Raw genomic sequence first — 18,846 nt, 5'->3', positions numbered from 1 at the left:
ACTTAAAAACTACACTCAATGTCAAGTGCTTTTCCCAGTGAAAATCCTTCACAGTTATGCTCTTCACAGGGAAAAGAACAGCCTCTGTGAAACAAGTAAGTTTAATTATTTTTATTGTAAAATTTGTAAAAAGCCAGTTCCTCTGTGTTTTGTTTTTTATTTGCATAAGTCATAAATGTTGAAAAATTACTTAGTGTATGGTTTAGAGCATGTGATGAATAAGTAAAGTGCAGATTGAAATGTTTTTGTATACAGTGGTTGACTGGTCGATCCTGGGGAATCTTCCAGTCGATCGCGATCTCTGCTGGTGTATCAGGGCTGCCGCTAAGGCAGGCTCCCTGCCTGCCATGGTCCCATGACACCGGGGCGGAGGGGGTACGGTTCTCCATGCGCTGCTCCTGCCTGCAAGCACCACCGCCACAGCTCCCATTGGTCGGAAACGGGGAACTGTGGCCAATGGGAGCTTTGGGAGAAGTGCCTGCAGAGAAGGGCAGTGAACAGAGCCACGTGCCCCCAGCCCTCCTTCCCAGGGGCCGCAGAGGCGCGTTGGCCCCTTCCAGGAACAGCGTGGAGCATGGCAGGCAGGGAGCCTGCCTTAGCACTGCTGCACCACCTACCGGGAACTGCATGCTGTAAGTGCCGCCCTCGGGAAGCTGCACCCCAGGCTCCAGCTCTGAGCCCCCTCCCAGAGCCAGCACCCCAAGCCCCCTCCTGCACTCCAACCCCCTGCCCCAGCCCTGACCACTCTCTAAGCCAGCACCCCAACCTCCCTCCTGCACCCCAACCCCCTGCCCCAGCCCTGACCACTCTCTAAGCCAGCACCCCAACCTCCCTCCTGCACCCCAACCCCTTGCCCCAGCCCTGACCACTCTCTAAGCCAGCACCCCAAGCCCTCTCCTGCACCCAAACACCCTCCCAGAGCTTGCACCCCTCACGCCCCCCTGCACCCCTGCCCCAGGCTCAGCCCAGAGCCTCCTCCCACACAGCGAATCCCTTGGCCCCAGTCCAGAGCTCGCAACCACTCCCAAACACCAGCCCGGTGAAAGTAAGTGAGGGTGGGGGAGAACAAGCGATGTGGGGGGAGGATGGAATGGGCTGGGCTTTGGGGAAGGGTCAGGGTCTCGGGGAAGAGGCAAGATAGATCCTGGGTTGCCCTTAAATTCAAAAAGTGATCTTGGGCATAAAAAGGTTGGAGATCACTGTTGTAGTAGTTCTTGACATGGTAAGATATCAGTTGCTGCTTTTCACACAGTAAATATTGTTTTAAAATACAAAAAGCTCTCCCTGTAAACATACCTTTAAAGATGTGCAAAATTGTTTCTTACAGTTCTGTGTGACGGTCACCCTGTAGAGAGGACCAGCCACAAGGTCTACACATGGCTTAAGTTCCCTTTAGGGTTCAGGGTTTTTTAACTATAGCAAGGGCTTATATGAAAAGATCTGAAATGTTAGTCCTTTATATGGAACCCTTTAAGAAAACTCAAATAATTAGAATATGGATGAATAGCTATTTTGGGGTAAAATGTAAAGCCAGATGGTTTGAAGTGGCTAAAAACATAATGTTCTCTGAAGGGGAATTTCCCTATTTGGATAAAAGAATTTTTTAGTAGACTTGAATATATATTAATCCTTATATAATAGTGAAGAGGGTCACTCCCTTTATATATTTTCTCTATTTTAGGTTGTCTCCACTATATGAACTCTCAACACATGGGCAGAGTAAATAAAAGGATACCATTTTTGTTTAAATATCTAATACACTTTCAATCCCCCAAAAGTCCCAAATTCAGTCACTGAAGGGAAGAATTTTATAGGTTTATTGCAAGCAAGGTCCTTGGTTTTTTTTTTTTTAATTCGGAAAATATTTATAACTGTTTCTGTCACCCAATTTCAAAGTGAGGCCTTAATATTTTGAGGGAATTGATGATGATTATTCTTAAACAGGCATTTTTATGAATCTTATGGGGATTATATAATGGCATCAGTCCATATGCAAAACTTCCTCAACTTAGAGTCCTGTTTGTGCGTTGATGATAGAGTATGGGTTAGTCTGTTTGTTGATCTCTTTTCAATTATAACATCAGATATCCAGTGTACAATATAGGTCTCCATTTCAGCTCTCCAATGGCATTTTCATGTGTTTTGAGGGTTCTCAATGCTTTGTAAACTTTTCCTCTGAGTATGTCTGTTAGCATGCAAGCAAATGGAGCCACCATTCTGCACTCAGCAATAATCTACACATAGCCAGGGACACTCTAGAACCTTGCTTATTAGAAGAGAGAATGTTGGTCAGGGCCCTGTTAGCACCTACTCTCTCCAAAATACTTCAAGATAAATACGGAAGAGACCACAGTTCAAGGCATCCTTGAAATGACAGCAGGCTTAGTAACGAAGCACCTACCATTTTATTACCGAATATAATGGGATATAAATCAAAGACCTATTGATGCTTTAGTCCATGTCCCAGAAATGAGCGCTTAGCAACTGAGCCATGCTGAATTGTCGTCATGAGAGAGGAAGTCCATGCATGGGGCCTGCAGAGTCAGAGGGCAAGGCTTTCATTCTGGATACAGCAGGCACAGTTGTGAAAGAAACTGGCTGCTTTCCAGCACTGGCTAGGTTATGGAATGGAAGTTGGATGTTATGTTCTTGGAACTGCTGCGTTCCTCTCAGCATAACAAAGTGGGAAACTGTATTAGTGATTTGACCTGTAATGGTATTAGTGATTTGACTCTGGGTAGCATTTTTACAAGCATTGCTGCTTGACTTTTGTAGTAGTTGTGGGCGCTGCTAGGAAACTTGAATGAGGGTAAATGTAGCTTAAACAGTAAAACATGGATTCACGTACTTTTGTATTCAAAATTGATAAGTTTTTTTTTTAAATATCTTGGAACTTTTTGTTTTTTAGCAAAACTGTTGGAGGCAAATCCCTGACCGTGGAGGTGGCAGGGATAGAATACATGAATGATGACCCTGCCATGATCGATGTTCTTTATGCAAAAGTTCACATGAAGGATGGATCAGACAAGTGAGTTCCCTGTGCTTTCCCTCTTTCATTCCACAGGGGGTATGCAGACAGTACCTGAAGAGGCAGAAATAATGTAATGAAAACAAACTTATTGTTCTCTGAGCTGATGGGCAGTGCTGGAGAGCATCACACTAACAATCCAGAAGATGAGGTGGTACTGCTTTCTAGCCCAGTGACGTTAAAGCTGTGATGTGTTTGGTCTTTAGATTGATTGTTGGTAGTGTTGCAGACAGATGTCATTTGTTTTTAGCAGTCTTAATAGTTGAATAATGGAGTCAAGCAAGGCTGAGCTCATGCTCCCCTGTGCTGGGTAAGGGAAACTATGATAAACAGGGCAGAGATGATGCTCATGGGATGGTACAGTGCGCAAGACAACTCGTTCCCAAATACCCAGCTCTCCGCCTGCAGGCAAGTCCCAACGAAGTGTATTGATCTGATCACACTGACAGACTCTGCAAAATTAAAATATTCCTAAAACACAAGTATGTTTTCAGTTCTTATGGTTGTGAAGAAAACATGCCAAGTGTGACCTTGAACCAGATTGGTTGTTTTTCTGTCTCTGTAGGCAACCTGAAACTTTACCTCTTAGCAGAGTATGAACTGTCCTTATACTTATAAGTGTTAAATGCTGAATCCTAACAATGTCAGTTTGAATTTTAGTATTTTTTAACCATCATTTGCTGATCACATTATAGAAAATACCTGATGTAATGGCAAGTAAGGTAATGTTGGGGACAGCCTTTCCCCTTATTTTTGAAAAGTGCATTGTTGCACCATCCTTTTCCTTAGAGCCCTGTTGAAAGGGGGTAGGAGACGCATGAGTTCCTGTGCTTTCCTTGCTCGTGAGAGGGGTAGGGAGACAAGTTGCTTTGGCTTTCCATTTCCTTGAAGCGTCACCTTTTGTCATCCTTCCTTCTGTAAGTGGCTTTCCTCCTCACTGCAGTACAATGGAGAGCCAAAGAGGGGAGCTGGGAAGGAAGCACAGTTAGCAGTTAGGGAGAGGAGGAAGGAAGTTGGTGCTGAGAAGGATCTTGGGCCAGAGAAGGGGATCTATTCTTGTAAACTCCCTTCCCCAAGGAGATGAAGAGGGCCTGTTAAAATTTTTAAGGAAGCTGGATTGAGGTAGGAGCTGGGATGGAGTATAGGCAGTGCCAGGTTTACAATGGCGCCAATGGCTCTGTGGAGCCAGGCCTATGCTCAGAGGGGGCCACAGCCTACTCCACTCGCACTGCGCCCCGAGACCCCACTCTTCCCCCCGCCCCCCACTTGTTCCTCTCGGCCTGCCTGCTGGCTGGCCGAGGGCTCCTCTACACCCCTTGGCCCCACACCCCTGCCCCTTTCTGCCCCCTGGCAGGACCCCAGTGCACCTCTGGCTCCAGGCCTGTGGGGCCCTGCCTGTCTCCCCAGAGCTGAGCCACCTGGGACTGGTGCAGAAGCCTGGCCAGTCTCAGTGTGGGGGGGTTTGGCTGGACCCCTCCAGGCAAGTGCATCTTGAGGAAGCCCAGCTGGGGCAGGCCTTGGCCTGGCTGATCGCACCACTCCTGAAGGAACAGAGCAATTCTTGGCCCCGGGACCAGCCCTGCACTACCGGCTCAGCCCAGCAGACACAGTCACCTCCCAGCAGGGCCGGTGAGTGCAGCTGGGAGGCGGGGAGTGGGTCTCTGGGGCGTCTGGGGGGGGGGTGCTGGGCTGTGAGGGGGCAGGGAAGATGTGTGTGTTGGGGCAATAGAGAGTGGGGGTTCTGTGGGGGGTGTTGGGCATTTGTGGTGGGAATGTGGGCAAGGGAGTGCTGGGCAGGGGTGGTGTTATGCAGGGCGCTGTGCATTTCTGGAGGTGTGCTGGGCATAGTGGGTCTGGGGGGGCTCTGGTCATAGGGAGTCGGGGGGTGTTGGGCAGGGGGCTCTGTGGCATGGGCCCGCCCCCCCGAGGGGAAGGGGCATGCTGGCATCACAGGGCCACTGTACGTCTGGCAACTGCCGGTTTGTAAATAGTGCCCTCACACTGGGCTGGGCGGAGCGGGGCCACCCCTGTCATGCCATGCCCCTGGCTGGCCCCTCGGTCTGGGGACTGACCTCCCTGCGCTATTCTCCATTGCCTCAATGGGGGCCCACAAATATGTTTGGCGACAGGCCCACAAAAGGTTATCTGGCCCTGAGTATAGGGTGAGAGTAAAGCTCAGAGCTGGGAAATTGAGAGTTACAGGCTGGCTCACCCTTTAGGGGCTGTAGGAACCACGCCTGGGGGAGAGTCAAAGAGCAGGAGTCAAAGAGTGGGTGGATGGGAATAGTCTGTATGTTCACAGAAGTGTGTCAGCCTGGGTGCTTGAGGTGAGGGAATGAAGTGGGGCTGTGATGGTCACAGGAACCCCTAATGTGATTGAGCAGAGGGAGGAAATAAAGCCAGAGTTGGTTGCTGGGACCAAAATGTGGGGAAGCCCAGAGAATTGCAGGGTTGTATTAGTTTTCAGGAGAAGGGGACAGACACTAAGGCTGCAGTGAAAGTGGATGTTGCAGTCATGGCAGCACCTCTTATGTCTGCCACGATGTGCAGTACAGCACTGGGAGGAGAGGACGTAGGAAGCCTGACTTATCCGCAGAAATGATCTGTTATGGAGGAAGCCAGGCAGCTAGCCCTGAGGGAAAGGAACGAGCTGGCCTGTTACAGTGGCACTCGGCTTTCACACACAACCCGCCCCCTTCAGATTTGAAGTCTGTTCTGCAGATAGAAAAGGAAGGGAAGACATTTATTTTCTTGGAAGATCCCTAAAAGTTGCCCACACTTCATTTTTCATCCTGAAACTTCAAAGGATGCTTTTTTGGCCAGTTGGTGACCTCTAAGTAGTAGTAAATGGAACTATCCAAATCCCTCAATTTTGCTCTGATTAGAGAGACTGCTATTGAATAATGCCAAGCGCCTCTTCTCCACTAAGAACTGATAATGCTGATTCAAGTGGTGGTACTTTCTGCCCTGAGAAATATGTAGCAGTACAGAGTATTGCTTCTCAGCTGCAAGGCTAGTGTTGGAAGAGGGATTTAACGAGGATAAGGGTATCCACATGGTTTGCTATGCCAAATCAGACCCTTGGTCCAAGTTTGGTATCTTGCTTCTCGCAATAGCCAGTAAGTGAACCACAGAGGAAAGTTTACCTTCCTATTTCCTCCCATTCCACATAAGGCACCTAGCTAACTGTACTATGCTGTACGTGGCGATGTAAAGGGTGGAGTTCCTGCCTGATCTTTGCATGTTCTTGATCAGCTTATGCTATAAAGCAGATTTGATTTCCCTATCTTAGCTTGCATAACCATAGGTGGTATTAGATACGAGAGCCCTTCTGCATATATACTGGCTCAGCCTAAGAGAGATCATGCTCTGATGCTTCCCACATGGCAAATACTCCCATTATAATTCATTCTAATTTGTTATATTTCCTTGATTAACTTTATAACATCATAAAGCACCAGTTTTACTTGAGCTGTTCCCTGTTAATTTGTTTTAGTATTGTCTGTAATGATATTCATTTAATCTTTGTCATTGCTAATTGTAAAAATCGCTGATGTAAAGCCAGAAGGTAAGTGACTAAAAACCATGACAATCAGTTTGAGTGTGTTGAAATTATCATATGACCAGTGGAAGCGTATAAGAGGCAGCACAAAGCCAGTAAGTAGGCTGTATAGTTAAATTCTGAGGGCTCAACAAGTGATATTTGGAGTTAGTTCTAATACTGCTCTATGTCTGTCTTCCTGATTGGAATTGAGAGACCCAGGTTGTGGCATCTAGTGGTGAAATGGGGAACTATCGAGTGAATTGTATTCATGGACATGGATGGTGACCATTTAGTATGCTTATATCTTGTTTTAATGCAGGGGTCGGCAACCTTTCAGAAGTGGTGTGCCAAGTCTTTCTTTATTCACTCTGATTTAAAGTTTCGTGTGCCAGTAATACATTTTAACGTTTTTAGAACGTCTCTTTCTATAAATCTATAATATATAACTAAACTATTGTTGTATGTAAAGTAAATAAGGATTTTTAAAATGTTTAAGAAGCTTCATTTAAAATTACATTAAAATGCAGAGCCCCCTGGACTGGTGGCCAGGACCCGGGTAGTGTGAGTGCCACTGAAAATCAGCTCGCATGCTGCCTTTGGCATGCGTGCCATAGGTTGCCTACCCCTGTTTTAATGGATAGGAATTTTGGGTTGTGTTGAATGCTCACTGCCTGTAGTGTGGTGAGGCATTACTTATGTTGTGAAGGGCGAACAGTATGAAAAACCTGCAGATATTTAGAAAAATACATCCTTCAAATTCCAATATAATCTATCACATCAAATCGTGTAAATGTCCTACTATGCCAATGTCCTCTTTTAATGAAATATTTGTAACAGAAGTTATTATCCAGGAGCCTTTGCAAACAGCCAGAACTTTTATATTTGTTTCCTTATTTGCATGAGCTCTCCTTTTTCCCTGTCCCCTCAGACATTACCAAAAAAGAAACAAAAAACTATCCTGTCTCTAAATACAAAAGCAACTGAGTAAAAACAAAAACAAGGAGTTCGTCTTGCCTGGCAGGATTTTGATTAGTCTGTTATCTTTCCAGTAGAGTTTCATTCAGTTTTTCCTCTTCACATATCGAGACTTCATTTTACACATACACTACCCTCTTTTGGACAGGAGAGTAAAAGTGGGCAAAACAAGTATTTTTCTCTTGGCTTTGTAAAGTCCTATTTGTCGTCCCCCCCCCCCACCTTCTTAGATTACAGCTAATAGCTGATAGACTCATGGAGCAGTTTGTGACCTCTGGGCTGCTGATGAAGGAGTGGGATAGGGTGAAACTCCATGCTACCATCATGAACACTGTCTTCAGGAAAGACACAAATCGTGAGTATCTTTAGAACCCTTCTGGAAAATCTGAACTACAGTAGTACCACTGAACAGGAAGTGCTGTGTTCCCTGGTATTATGTGTCTAGGTATTGCTGCAGCTCACTTCATAGCATTCATTGGCTCTGGGCCAAAATATAATTGGTTCAAGTCCTACACTAGTACACTCATATACACTGCCGTTGCATTCAAGTGCAGTAATAGCAGGTGTGCTGCATTATTATTTGACCTTCGATGAGAAGTTAAACCATGGCCCTATATAATCATCTCTGGGGGAGAAGTTAAAGATTCCATATGACTTTGAAAATAGTTCCATTGTTTTCATCAATATTCCCTTTCTTGTTAAATGAGGTTCTGCTGTCCAAGGCTGAATATGAGCTATTGCTGAGTGCCTAATGTCTGCTATTTCTGCCAAAACAGTATCTGCACTTGCAGGCTGTAACTTATTTCTTATCTAACTCATTACTTTATAAAGCACTCTAAGATGGCTTGCATATGGAAGATGCTATGTAGTAATATCAGACCATAGGGGTGTCAATTAGGCATTGAAAATTAGTGGAATTTTTTTGACAGTTTTGGCCTTAATCTTCCGGTGCCTGAGTTCACCAGCTATAAAATGAGGATAGTAATACTACCTGTTCTCAGACAGGTGTTTTGATGATAAATTCATTAATGTTTGTGAAGCACTCAGATACTGTGGTAGAAGCACCATAGAAATGTCTATGAGGAAACAAATAACTTTGTATTCAGTGCAGCAGGGTTTGGATGGTCTATGTTAAGTGAGGCCTTGGACCATACATTAAATGTTGATAAAAAGAAATATTGAATAACTATCCTTCACTGAATGAGGAAGAGGTGTCTTATGGAAAAAATAGGATGTGATCACATACTTAAAGACAGTATTATTGTGCATAAACACAAGGTTGCAGTTCCTAACATTTCTGGACATGACTGCAATCTTAATGTTTGTTTAATGTATTTCTTTTGTTTGTGTGTTTTATTTTTATATATTTGTGTGTGTGTGTGTATGCATATATATATATATATATATATATATAAAAAAATAAAAGTGCAGGGACATGTCTCAGAGACCAGTCCAGATTTTCTAGATGCTGTCAAGAATGTGCTTTGCATTATGATCATATACGCAGTAAGGTACTTTCTGGTATCCCAGGAGATGCATGAGCTTGTCATTGCTGAATTTCTGACAGGCCAGAGAAATTGGAATCTGCTTTCCCTGGCTGATTCTATTACATTGTGCTGTCAGTCTTACAAAATCCTCACAACAATATTTGTGATTTGGGGTGTTTCCTTTTTAAATTAAATTGCAAATTTTGCTCACATAAAAATGAAGTGAGACTTGTGTACTAAATGTTTTATTAACTGGATACATAGACTTTAGAGGGGGAAGACAGTGCAAAGTATCGTCCCATCTGAAGTTCTCTCTCGTGACTTTTTCACAGTTGAAGAGCAAAATAATACAACTACAGGCAAATCATCTTTCAAGGAACGGGAGACATTTGATGGCAGAAATATACTGAAGGTCAGTGCTAACTGGACATTGTGACTTAGCTGGGTTGTGGTACTGTATGTACAAAATAAGGTGAAACTTCACTTAAAAAATGTGTGTGTGTAGTGTACTTGATCTCCAGGGGAAAAATCTATTTTAAAAATAAACAAATCTAGATAACTAATAATTGGAAGTATTATGGTATTTATACACGCCTTCTTAAGGCCATTGAGATTTTAGAACAAAGAACGATGCATGTAGAAAAGATACTTAATAGGCATATATGTTGTGGTTTATGGTAACACTGCTTACCCTTGGAGACTTGCACCCATATTTTTCCATAGGTCAGAACAAAAAATTACTTTGTTGCTCTTGTAGTCACTAGTTAATACTCCCATCAATTAAACCAGTTGTCACATCATACATTTTTATCATGAATTTTTGCTTAAAAAAATAAAAACATCCAAGATTGGAATAGCGGGGGGAGGTCTCAAGTCAGGATTGAGAGCATTGGCAGTAATCTGAGAGAGTCCAGGACGGGCATACCAGACAATGCAGGTTTTAGCCAATGAAACCCCCAAGAGTGGGAGGACGCTGTGGCCTTAGGTTTTAGGTAGGAATCAAGACACATCAAGGGACTTGCAGGCATATGAGGAGGAAGAGCTACTGGGAAATCATAGCAGTTTTTTGTTTTGCAGGATCAGTGTATAATTTCATAGATGTTGGTGTTAAATGGGTAGTTTAATGAATGGTGGCTTAAAGACTGAGAGGGGAGCATCTGCATTCCAGATGGCAGAGGACAAAGGGACAGTAAATGAAGTAAAGCTACTATTCATCCCAAAATGTTGTTGTGAATATTGCATCATGACTCAGCGTTGCCGTATATTGAAGTGACATACATTGAGGCAATAAGAACACAACCATTGCATTGCTCTTGATGTGATCTAAGATTGTGGTGGGTTCCCAAAATCCTAAAGCTGGCTCTAAAAACAGAGGCTACTGCATGTCAGAAGTGAGGTGTACTGGCATGTCCAAGGGGGAAGCTTCCAAGGTACCAGGCCACATTATGCCTATCTTAAACCACATTCCCAGTCCTTCATTACATAAACATTAAATTTGTCCTCAGATTTTAATGAGAGAGAGAATCCAACTATCCTTTTTTCTTTACATTTTATCCAAAAAACCTCAATGCTTTTTAAGGAATAAAAGATGCTCCCTCTGCTGGCCCCACAATTTATAGATTGCTACACCACTGTGTCTTAGAGACTGTCTGCTCCAGTGATGTATCGTATGTAAAAGCAGGGAAACACATCCGGTCTACCACAAATGTCTATTTCTCATTCTGCTGCACTCTGAAATATGAGACAGTGTCTTTTTTAAAACTCCCAATTGATTTGTATTGTTTTAGCAAGAAGAACTATTGGCTGTTGGAGCATGAAAAGACTGTTGATAACTACTTCAAAGCAAGTTTGTTGTAAGAAATGTTGTCATTCTCCTCTGTCCCCATCACATTCTTGAACCTGGTCACTCAGTATTTCCCTTTTGTCAGCCACGTGCCTGTAGCAACATCTGTTGGCACTAATTCATTCTATGACTCATAGTGGGCTGCAGGCTTTTCAATAGTAGAGCCCTGCCAGAACCAGCCATCGATCTAGTGATGCATTCCAACTTGACCTTGCAGGGATGTGCTGATTCTCTTCCCACATCCCCACTTCCCTCATTTCATATACATTATTTACACTCTTCTCCTCAGGAGGTTGCCCTTTTGCAAAGCGGCTTCATTAACTTCTGAAATAGGATCTGAATGACAGGCTGATAATTAATATACTGCTACTACTCACGCCGGTATTCCAGGGCTATTCTGTTGTCCAAGTACAGTGTGCTATACAAACTTTCTCTTTTCCATACTCCCCAACTTGATCCTCAAGCATTCTCTGAAATTATTTGGTTTGATAACATTGTTTTCATAAAGGAAGTTGGAAAGCAGAGTGGGGAAATAATACTCTAGAAATGAGCTAAATCATCACATTGGAAAACTTAGTTTTATTCTACCCATCCTAGTTTTCATTGTGCAAACAATACCACAGCACTGTTCATCATAAATGACAGACTTTGTTTGGTAGAAGCCAAAGACTGGAGTATTAAGGGACACTGCAGGTCTGGATTGTGGTTCATTGTCACAGTCATAAGGAGACTCAGGACATGAATGGCCGGGGTAATGCAAGTCAAGGTTGATGTGTGTGCTTGCAAAGAACTTGCCTACCTCTAGCTAGTGTATTTAATCTTACTTCCTGAGGAAATATTTGACAGTCTGTACCCCTGTATTCACCCCGGCGCACTATTGTAATAATTTTTGTACAAAGTATGCCTTGTAAGGTACCTTTTGAAAACTCAGAATGTGCTGGTCGGTAGTGTCCTGATAAAATATGTGGTAGCATATGTAAAGTTATAAGATTCCATTGTATGGTGTTACTAAGACTTGTTTCAAGTCTGGGGCGTGTTCAAACCAGTTCCTCTGAGACAGAGGGCAAGCTGACACCTCAGCCAGGTGTAAACAAGGTCAAATGGGCCATCACCTGTTAAGTGGCTATTTATTGGCAGGAAAGGGGGTATGGGCAAAAAATCTACATCTTGGGGAACTTCTACACTTAAAATCTGCATCGGCGCAGCTGCAGTACTTTAATGTAGACGCTCTAAGCTGACGAGAGAATTCTTCTTCGAGTGATTGCTCATGTGTATTCCACAGTAGGTGTGCGTGCTCGCCATGTGCACTGGTGCCGGAAGTTTTTCCCTTAGCAGTACCCGTAGGAGGGAGCGCCCCCCGTAACCCCTGGAGTGGCACCTGCCTGGTGCGGTATAAGGGGAGCTGCGCCCCCTCCGGATGTCCGGATGCCGTCCATGCCCGAAGCCCTCCAGGTGGCCCGGGACGTCTTGTCCATGCCGGTGCCTGGAGCGCCGCCAACGTCGGCCCCACGCTCCAGAGGCAAGCCTCCGCTGAGATCTCCGCAGTCGCCCCCAGCTTGGTACCGGTCTCGGTCCAAACGTCCGGTCACGGCAGAGTCCACGTGGATCACCCTCGATGCCAACCAGACTCTTGGGCTGGGTTCCATCTGGCCAGAACTCGCGGCACCGGTCCTCCTCAGAAAGCAGATATCGACGGGACCACGGCGGACATTGTCGTTGGTCCTCATCCCGGATTAGGTACCGCAGTCAGTCACGGCACGGTCATCGATGCCGTTTCTGCTCGGGCTCCTGCTGCAAGTTTTCGCCAAGGCACCGCAGCCCCGGGTGTCGATCGCTGGCACCTCACCGTTGCAGGTCCACCCGTTGAGGCCATTCGCGGACCAACCATTACCGTCGGTACCGGTCCTCCACGTCAAGATCGCGGTCCCGTGACCATCGCAGATCCCGGCACTGCTGCTCCTCCTGGTCAAGAGATAGCAGCAGATCCTACATCAGCCCAGTCTCCGTTTGTGGCCAGACTGGCCAACCTGGGCAACCGGCCCCGCCGGTGCCACAGCAGGTGCAGTGGCACTGAGTGTCGTGGCCGGCCCAGTGGGCACCGTGGCCCCTGGTGGGAGCTCGCTCGGTGGCCGGAGCTTCGGAAGCACCGTCGGCCTGCCTCTCCCGACCCTTGACAAAGGAGTTGGTGGGACGATTGTCCTCAGTACCGTGCCTGGAGTCCGACCAGGTGGTGGATTCTCCGGTGCCGGCCAACACCCAAAGCACCTCACTGGTCTCTTCACCTGGCGCCCTCGTCTGTCAAGGTGCACCTGGTGGCCTTATCGGCCTTGAGTTCTGCCAGTGCAAGGACACACGGTGTTTTCCCATGCTATGATTGGCCAGTTCCTTAAGGGTCTAGACCGTCTTTTCCCGTATTCTAGACCCCTGGTTCCACAGTGGGACTTAAACCTGGTGTTGACTTGTCTCATCGGGCCCCCGTTTGAACTACTGGCCATGTTCTCCTGGTCTCACCTCTCATAGAAGGTGGCCTTCCTGGTTGCAATCACGTCGGCCAGGGGAGTCTCGGAGCTCAGGGCCCTGACCTCCGAACCGCCATACGTGGTCTTTCATAAGGACGAGGTCCAGTTCTGCCCACACCCCGTGTTCCTCCCAAAGGTGGTCTCCGCCTACCACATAGGTCAGGACATTTTTTACTGGTCCTCTGCCCCAAGCCTCACGCATCCAGTGAGGAATGCCGCCTCCACATGCTCAACGTGTGGCAGGCTCTGACTTTCTACCTTGAGTGGACTAAGCCATTCAGAAAGTCCTTGCAACTGTTTGTTGCCTCGGCTGAGTGCGCGAGGGGCCAGCCAATTTCCACTCAGCGGCTTTCCAATTGGATCACTTCGTGCATCTGTTCCTGTTATGAGCTGGCAGGCGTTCCCCCACCCTCCCATTGTGAGGGCACACTTGACCCGGGCACAGGCCTCGTCGGCTGCCTTTGTGGCCCATGTCCCCATTCAGGACATTTGTAGGGCCGCCACGTGGTCGTCGGTTCACACGTTCAGCTCGCACTATGCGATTGTCTCCCAAACCAGGGATGACGCCGGGTTCGGCAGGGCTGTCCTCCGTCCTGGGTAACTTGTGAACTCTTACCCACCTCCAACAGATATAGCTTGGAATAACCTATTGTGGAATACACATGAGCAATCACTCGAAGAAGAAAAGATACCTTTTCCGTAACTGGTGTTCTTCGAGATGTGTTGCTCATGTCTATTCCACATCCCGCCCTCCTTCCCCTCTGTCGGAGTTGCCTGGCAAGAAGGAACTGAGGGTGGGGGGAGCGCACAGCTCCCCTTATACCACGCCAGGCAGGCACTACTCTAGGACTTGCGGGGGGTGCTCCCCCCTACGGGTACTGCTAGGGGAAAAACTTCGGGCACCAGTGCACATGGCGAGCACGCACACCTATTGTGGAATACACATGAGCAACACATCTTGAAGAACACCAGTTACGGAAAAGGTAACTGTTTTTTCTCCCATCAACGTGGTAAAACCACCTCCCTAAGAAGCTCTCCTACTGACATAGTGCTGTCTACACAGGGAGGGGGTTAGATTAGTTTAACTACATTGCTCAAAGGTCTAGATTTTTTTCAAACCCCTGAGTGATGTAGTTATACCTTAGCAAAGAAACAGCATAGGGTTCTTTTCCAGTGAGACGGCTTGGCACACTGCTCCCAGCTGGAGAAGCTTCTCAAAGGAAGGAGAGGGCTATAAAAAGAAAGGTGAGACAACCCAAAAGGTCCCTCCCTTTCTCTCTGCCCACGGCATTCATGACACCCGAAGCACAAAGGAAGCAGCATTGGAGTAGGGAAGAGATCCTGACTAAAAGTAGTTCAGTCAGTAGAACTGTTGAAACATGTAGTGAGAGAAACTGCTTGGAATTGACACTAGTTTTGTTAGGCATTAGTTGCATTTTACTTTTATTTTCCTGGTAACCAATTCTGACTTTTATGCCTCTTTACGTGTGTTAACTTAAAATCTGTCTCTTTGTAGTTACTAAGCTTGTTTTGTTTGTTTTTATCTAATCCAGTGTGCTTGAATTGAAGTGTTTTAGAAAATCCATTTGGGATACAGGATTTGTGTATATCATTTCAATTAATAAAATGATGGACTTGATGTGAGCTTCTGTTGTCCAGGAGAAGGCAGAGCAGTACAAGATGCACATTTCTGGGGGGAAAAAATCTAGGACTGGGAATGTGCTGGTGTCACACTGCAGTGTAATTCAAGAGTGTCTGGCTGCAGCACTCCTACAATATAGCTGGGAGTGACGTACATGCGGGAGGCTGTGTGAGAGAAGACCAGGAGTGGTGACTACAGCAGCAAAACAGTGTAAAGGGCACACCACATTAAAGGGCTGAGGTGACTCAGCTGTTCATCAGTCTAGATTGTACCCTGGGCATGTCACGATATTAATAATTTAAAACATTGTTTTCCCACCAGTTTTGAGAGTTAAGCATATCATTCTTATTAGCATTAATAAGGATTAGCAGTGTCAGTACCATCCTACCCTAAACAGAAAATAGATCTCTTAGAATGAGTGCATTTGGAAAATAGTTACTTCCATTTTGAAAAGCATTTTAATGAAAAAGGCTCCCCACTCTAATTGATGCCAAGAGCCCAGTTTGATAAACATTGGTCTGCCCAGCAGCCTAGTGTTTAATGCCCTATACTCACATGCTAGATACCCAGGCTTTATTCCTGTTCAGTCTGTTACTCTTAAAGGTACAGTAACTCCTCACTTAACGTTGTAGTTATGTTCTTGAAAAATGCGACTTTAAGTGAAAGTGTTAAGCAAATCCAATTTCCCCGTAAGAATTAATGTAAGTGAGGGGGTTAGGTTCCAGAGAATTTTTTTTCACCAGACAAAAGACTAATATATAGACACACACACACACACACACACACACACACACACACACACACTCTCTCTCTCTCTCTCTCTCTCTCTCTCTATACGTTTTAAACAAACAATTTAATACTGGTACACAGTGATGATGATTGTGAAGCTTGGAGGAGTCAGAGGGTGGGATATTTCCCAGGGAATGCCTTACTGCTAAATGATGAGCTAGCAATTGGCTGAGCCCTCAAGGGTTAACTCTCACACTCTACAAGGCAGCTGGAATGGAGGGAGGGGAGAGAGCATCGCAGACATAGACAGAGTGTGTGTGATAGATGCGCATTTAAGTACACTGCCTTGTTAATTAGATCAGCTTGCTGAGACCTCAGCTGCTGCCAGCAAGCTCCTGTTGTGTATCCCCCCTGCTCTATGGAAGATGGGGTAAGTGGGGTGCAGGAGCAGGGGGGAGGGGGACACCCTGACATTAGCCCCCTCTTCCACCCCTCTACCCCGCACAGCAAGCAGGAGTCTCGGGGAGCAGCTCCAATGCAGAGGGCAGGAGCAGCACATGGCAGTGGGGGGAGGGACAGCTGTAATTGGTAGCCTGCTGGGCAGCTGCTGCACAGGGAACTTAGGGGAGTGGGGAGCTGATGAGGGGCTGCCAGTCCACCCTGGTTCCTAGCCCCCACCAACTAGCTGCAACAGGCTGCTCTTCCTGCAAGCAGTGGACAAAGCAGGCGGCTGCCAAACGACGTTAGAAGGGAGCATTGCACAACTTTAAACGAGCATGTTCCCTAATTGATCAGCAACGTAACAACGAAACAACATTAACTGGGACGACTTGAAGTGAAGAGTTACTGTAGTAGATTGCTTCATAAGGAATACCTTGCATTACCTCATAGAGAGAACCTTCAGTAGCTCTTTATGGTTGACAGCTCTGGAAGGAGTTAAGTTGAGCCCTTTTTGATTGGGAGAATGATGCTGAGATAAATACTAAGTTCTAAATAAAATAAAATGGAATTTGTGACTAGCCATGTTCAGCAAGCAACACACACAAGGTCTAAGCACTAAAGTGCTGAAATTGTTCAAAGTCGGTAAACATGCAAAGACCAGGTTGGTCTTCGGTGGCATAAATCTGGTCAGAAAGCAGACCATAGGGTAGTTTAAGAAGATCAAACATGCAAATATATAATGGGTATAATTTGCTGGTACATCTGAAATAAAGAAGGTCCAAGATGGGATGCAAAAACATCTAGATTCTTGTTGCATGAGAATTGAGTGGTTTTTTGTTTTGTTGGTTGGGGTAGTGGTAATAAAGGAGTAATTGTAGTTATCTTTAAAGAAGATGGTAACTAACTTTGGGTAAGTAAATAGATTAACCTTGACATATAAATTATATTTATGTTGCATATTAATAGGTACATAGGCAAAAAATCAGAGGAGACAGTTGGTGGGATGCAGCTGTGAAAAATCAACTGAATCTCATCCGAAAAATTAATCTCTAAAAGGAGTAAAAGAAAATAGAAAGATAATGGAAACTACTAACCAATTTGTTTAATGGCTAATCTCTGTCATGGGCAACATATTTGAAGTTATGATAGAGAAGGTTAGCCTTGTGCTCTTTAAAGACTTCTGAAAGCATGCTCCACACCTCGACCCTCTCAAATTTTGGAAGGTACTTCAGATTCTTAAACCTTGGGTCGAGTGCTGTAGCTATTTCTAGAAATCTCACATTGGTACCTTCTTTGCATTTTTTCAAATCTGCTGTGAAAGTGTTCTTAAAACGAACATGTGCTGGGTCATCATCCAAGACTGCTATAACATGAAATATATGGCAGAATGTGGGTAAAACAGAGAAGGAGACATACTATTCTCCCCCAAGGAGTTCAGTCACAAATTTAATTAACGCATTATTTTTTTAACGAGCATCATCAGCATGGAAGCATGTTCTCTGGTATGGTGGCCAAAGCATGAAGGGACATACAAATGTTTAGCATATCTGGCATGTAAATACTTTGCAACGCTGGCTACGAAAGTGCCATGTGAATGCCTGTTCTCGCTTTCAGGTGATATTGCAAATAAGAAGCAGGCAGCAGTATCTCCCATAAATGTAAACAAACTTGTTTCTCTTAATGATTGGCTGAACAAGAAGTAGGACTGAGTGGACTAAAATTTTTTAATTTTATTGTTTTGTTTTTGAGTGTAGTTATGTAACCAAAAAAAAATCTACATTTGTAAGTTACACTTTCACCATAGAGATTGCACTACAGGTGAATTGAAAAATACTATTTTTTTGTTTATCATTTTTACAGTGCAAATATTTGTAATAAAAATAATATAGTGAGCACTGTACACTTTTGAAAATGTAGAAAAACATCCAAAAATATTTAATACATTTCAATTGGTATTCTACTGTTTGCAGCATGATTAATCGCAATTAATTTTTTTATTCACAGTTAGTTTTCTTTTAGTTAATCGTGTGAGTTAAATGCGATTAATCGACAGCCCTAATTGTAAGGTCTTCTGGGCAAGGACTTCTTCTTATTGTATGAACAGTACCAAGTGCGGTGAGGCCCTGATCTCAGTTGGGGCCTGTAGGTTCTGCTTTAATACAGATGATTAAATAGCATGTTAAGGGACTGCATCTGCCTACATTTGAGGGGGGAAAAAGATATTTATTGATTGATAAACAAGAACTAATGAAAAACAGATCTTGCCAAGTGAATGTGATAGTATTCTCTGCTATAATTTTATGTTGGTGGCCAAGAATGTGCAGTGGACATAATATGCAGTATTTGGATTTCATTTAAAGCATTGAATATAGTACCACATTTAAAAAAATAGGAAAAATAACTGTCTAGGTAAAAATACAGTAACATGGATTAACAGCTGCCTGACTATGAATAGAATAATAATAGTACCACCTCCAGATAGGGAATGTTTTTCATGGTGTTCCACAGCAATCAGTGTTCGGACCTATACTGTTTAGTTGTTTTTTTAATGATCTTGAGGAAATAGACTCTGTTTCAAGTTAAATTTACAGACAATACAAAATCAAAGGGATAGGAAATATACATAAGGAGTCATCAA

At 44.7% G+C, this 18,846-nt stretch overlaps 1 protein-coding gene across 23 annotated transcripts in view; it reads left to right on the top strand.

Moving 5' to 3' along the window:
• ASCC1 (activating signal cointegrator 1 complex subunit 1) overlaps window positions 1-18,846 on the top strand; it is a 57,682-nt gene that overhangs the window by 22,321 nt on the left and 16,515 nt on the right. For 15 of the 23 annotated variants that reach the window (XM_065551984.1, XM_065551983.1, XM_005281846.5 and 12 more), the window contains 3 exons: window positions 2,909-3,028; window positions 7,778-7,902; window positions 9,367-9,446. In XM_065551984.1, the coding sequence (XP_065408056.1) occupies window positions 2,909-3,028; window positions 7,778-7,902; window positions 9,367-9,446 (325 nt within the window). Of the gene's footprint in view, window positions 1-2,908; window positions 3,029-7,777; window positions 7,903-9,366; window positions 9,447-10,821; window positions 10,888-18,846 lie in introns of all 23 variants that reach the window. The other 8 variants (XM_065551992.1, XM_065551991.1, XM_065551987.1 and 5 more) reach the window with 1 other exon arrangement.

This window comes from Chrysemys picta, chromosome 7, assembly GCF_011386835.1.
Source record: "Chrysemys picta bellii isolate R12L10 chromosome 7, ASM1138683v2, whole genome shotgun sequence".
NCBI lineage: Eukaryota > Metazoa > Chordata > Testudines > Emydidae > Chrysemys > Chrysemys picta.
This window is presented reverse-complemented; position numbering and strand designations above follow the sequence as displayed.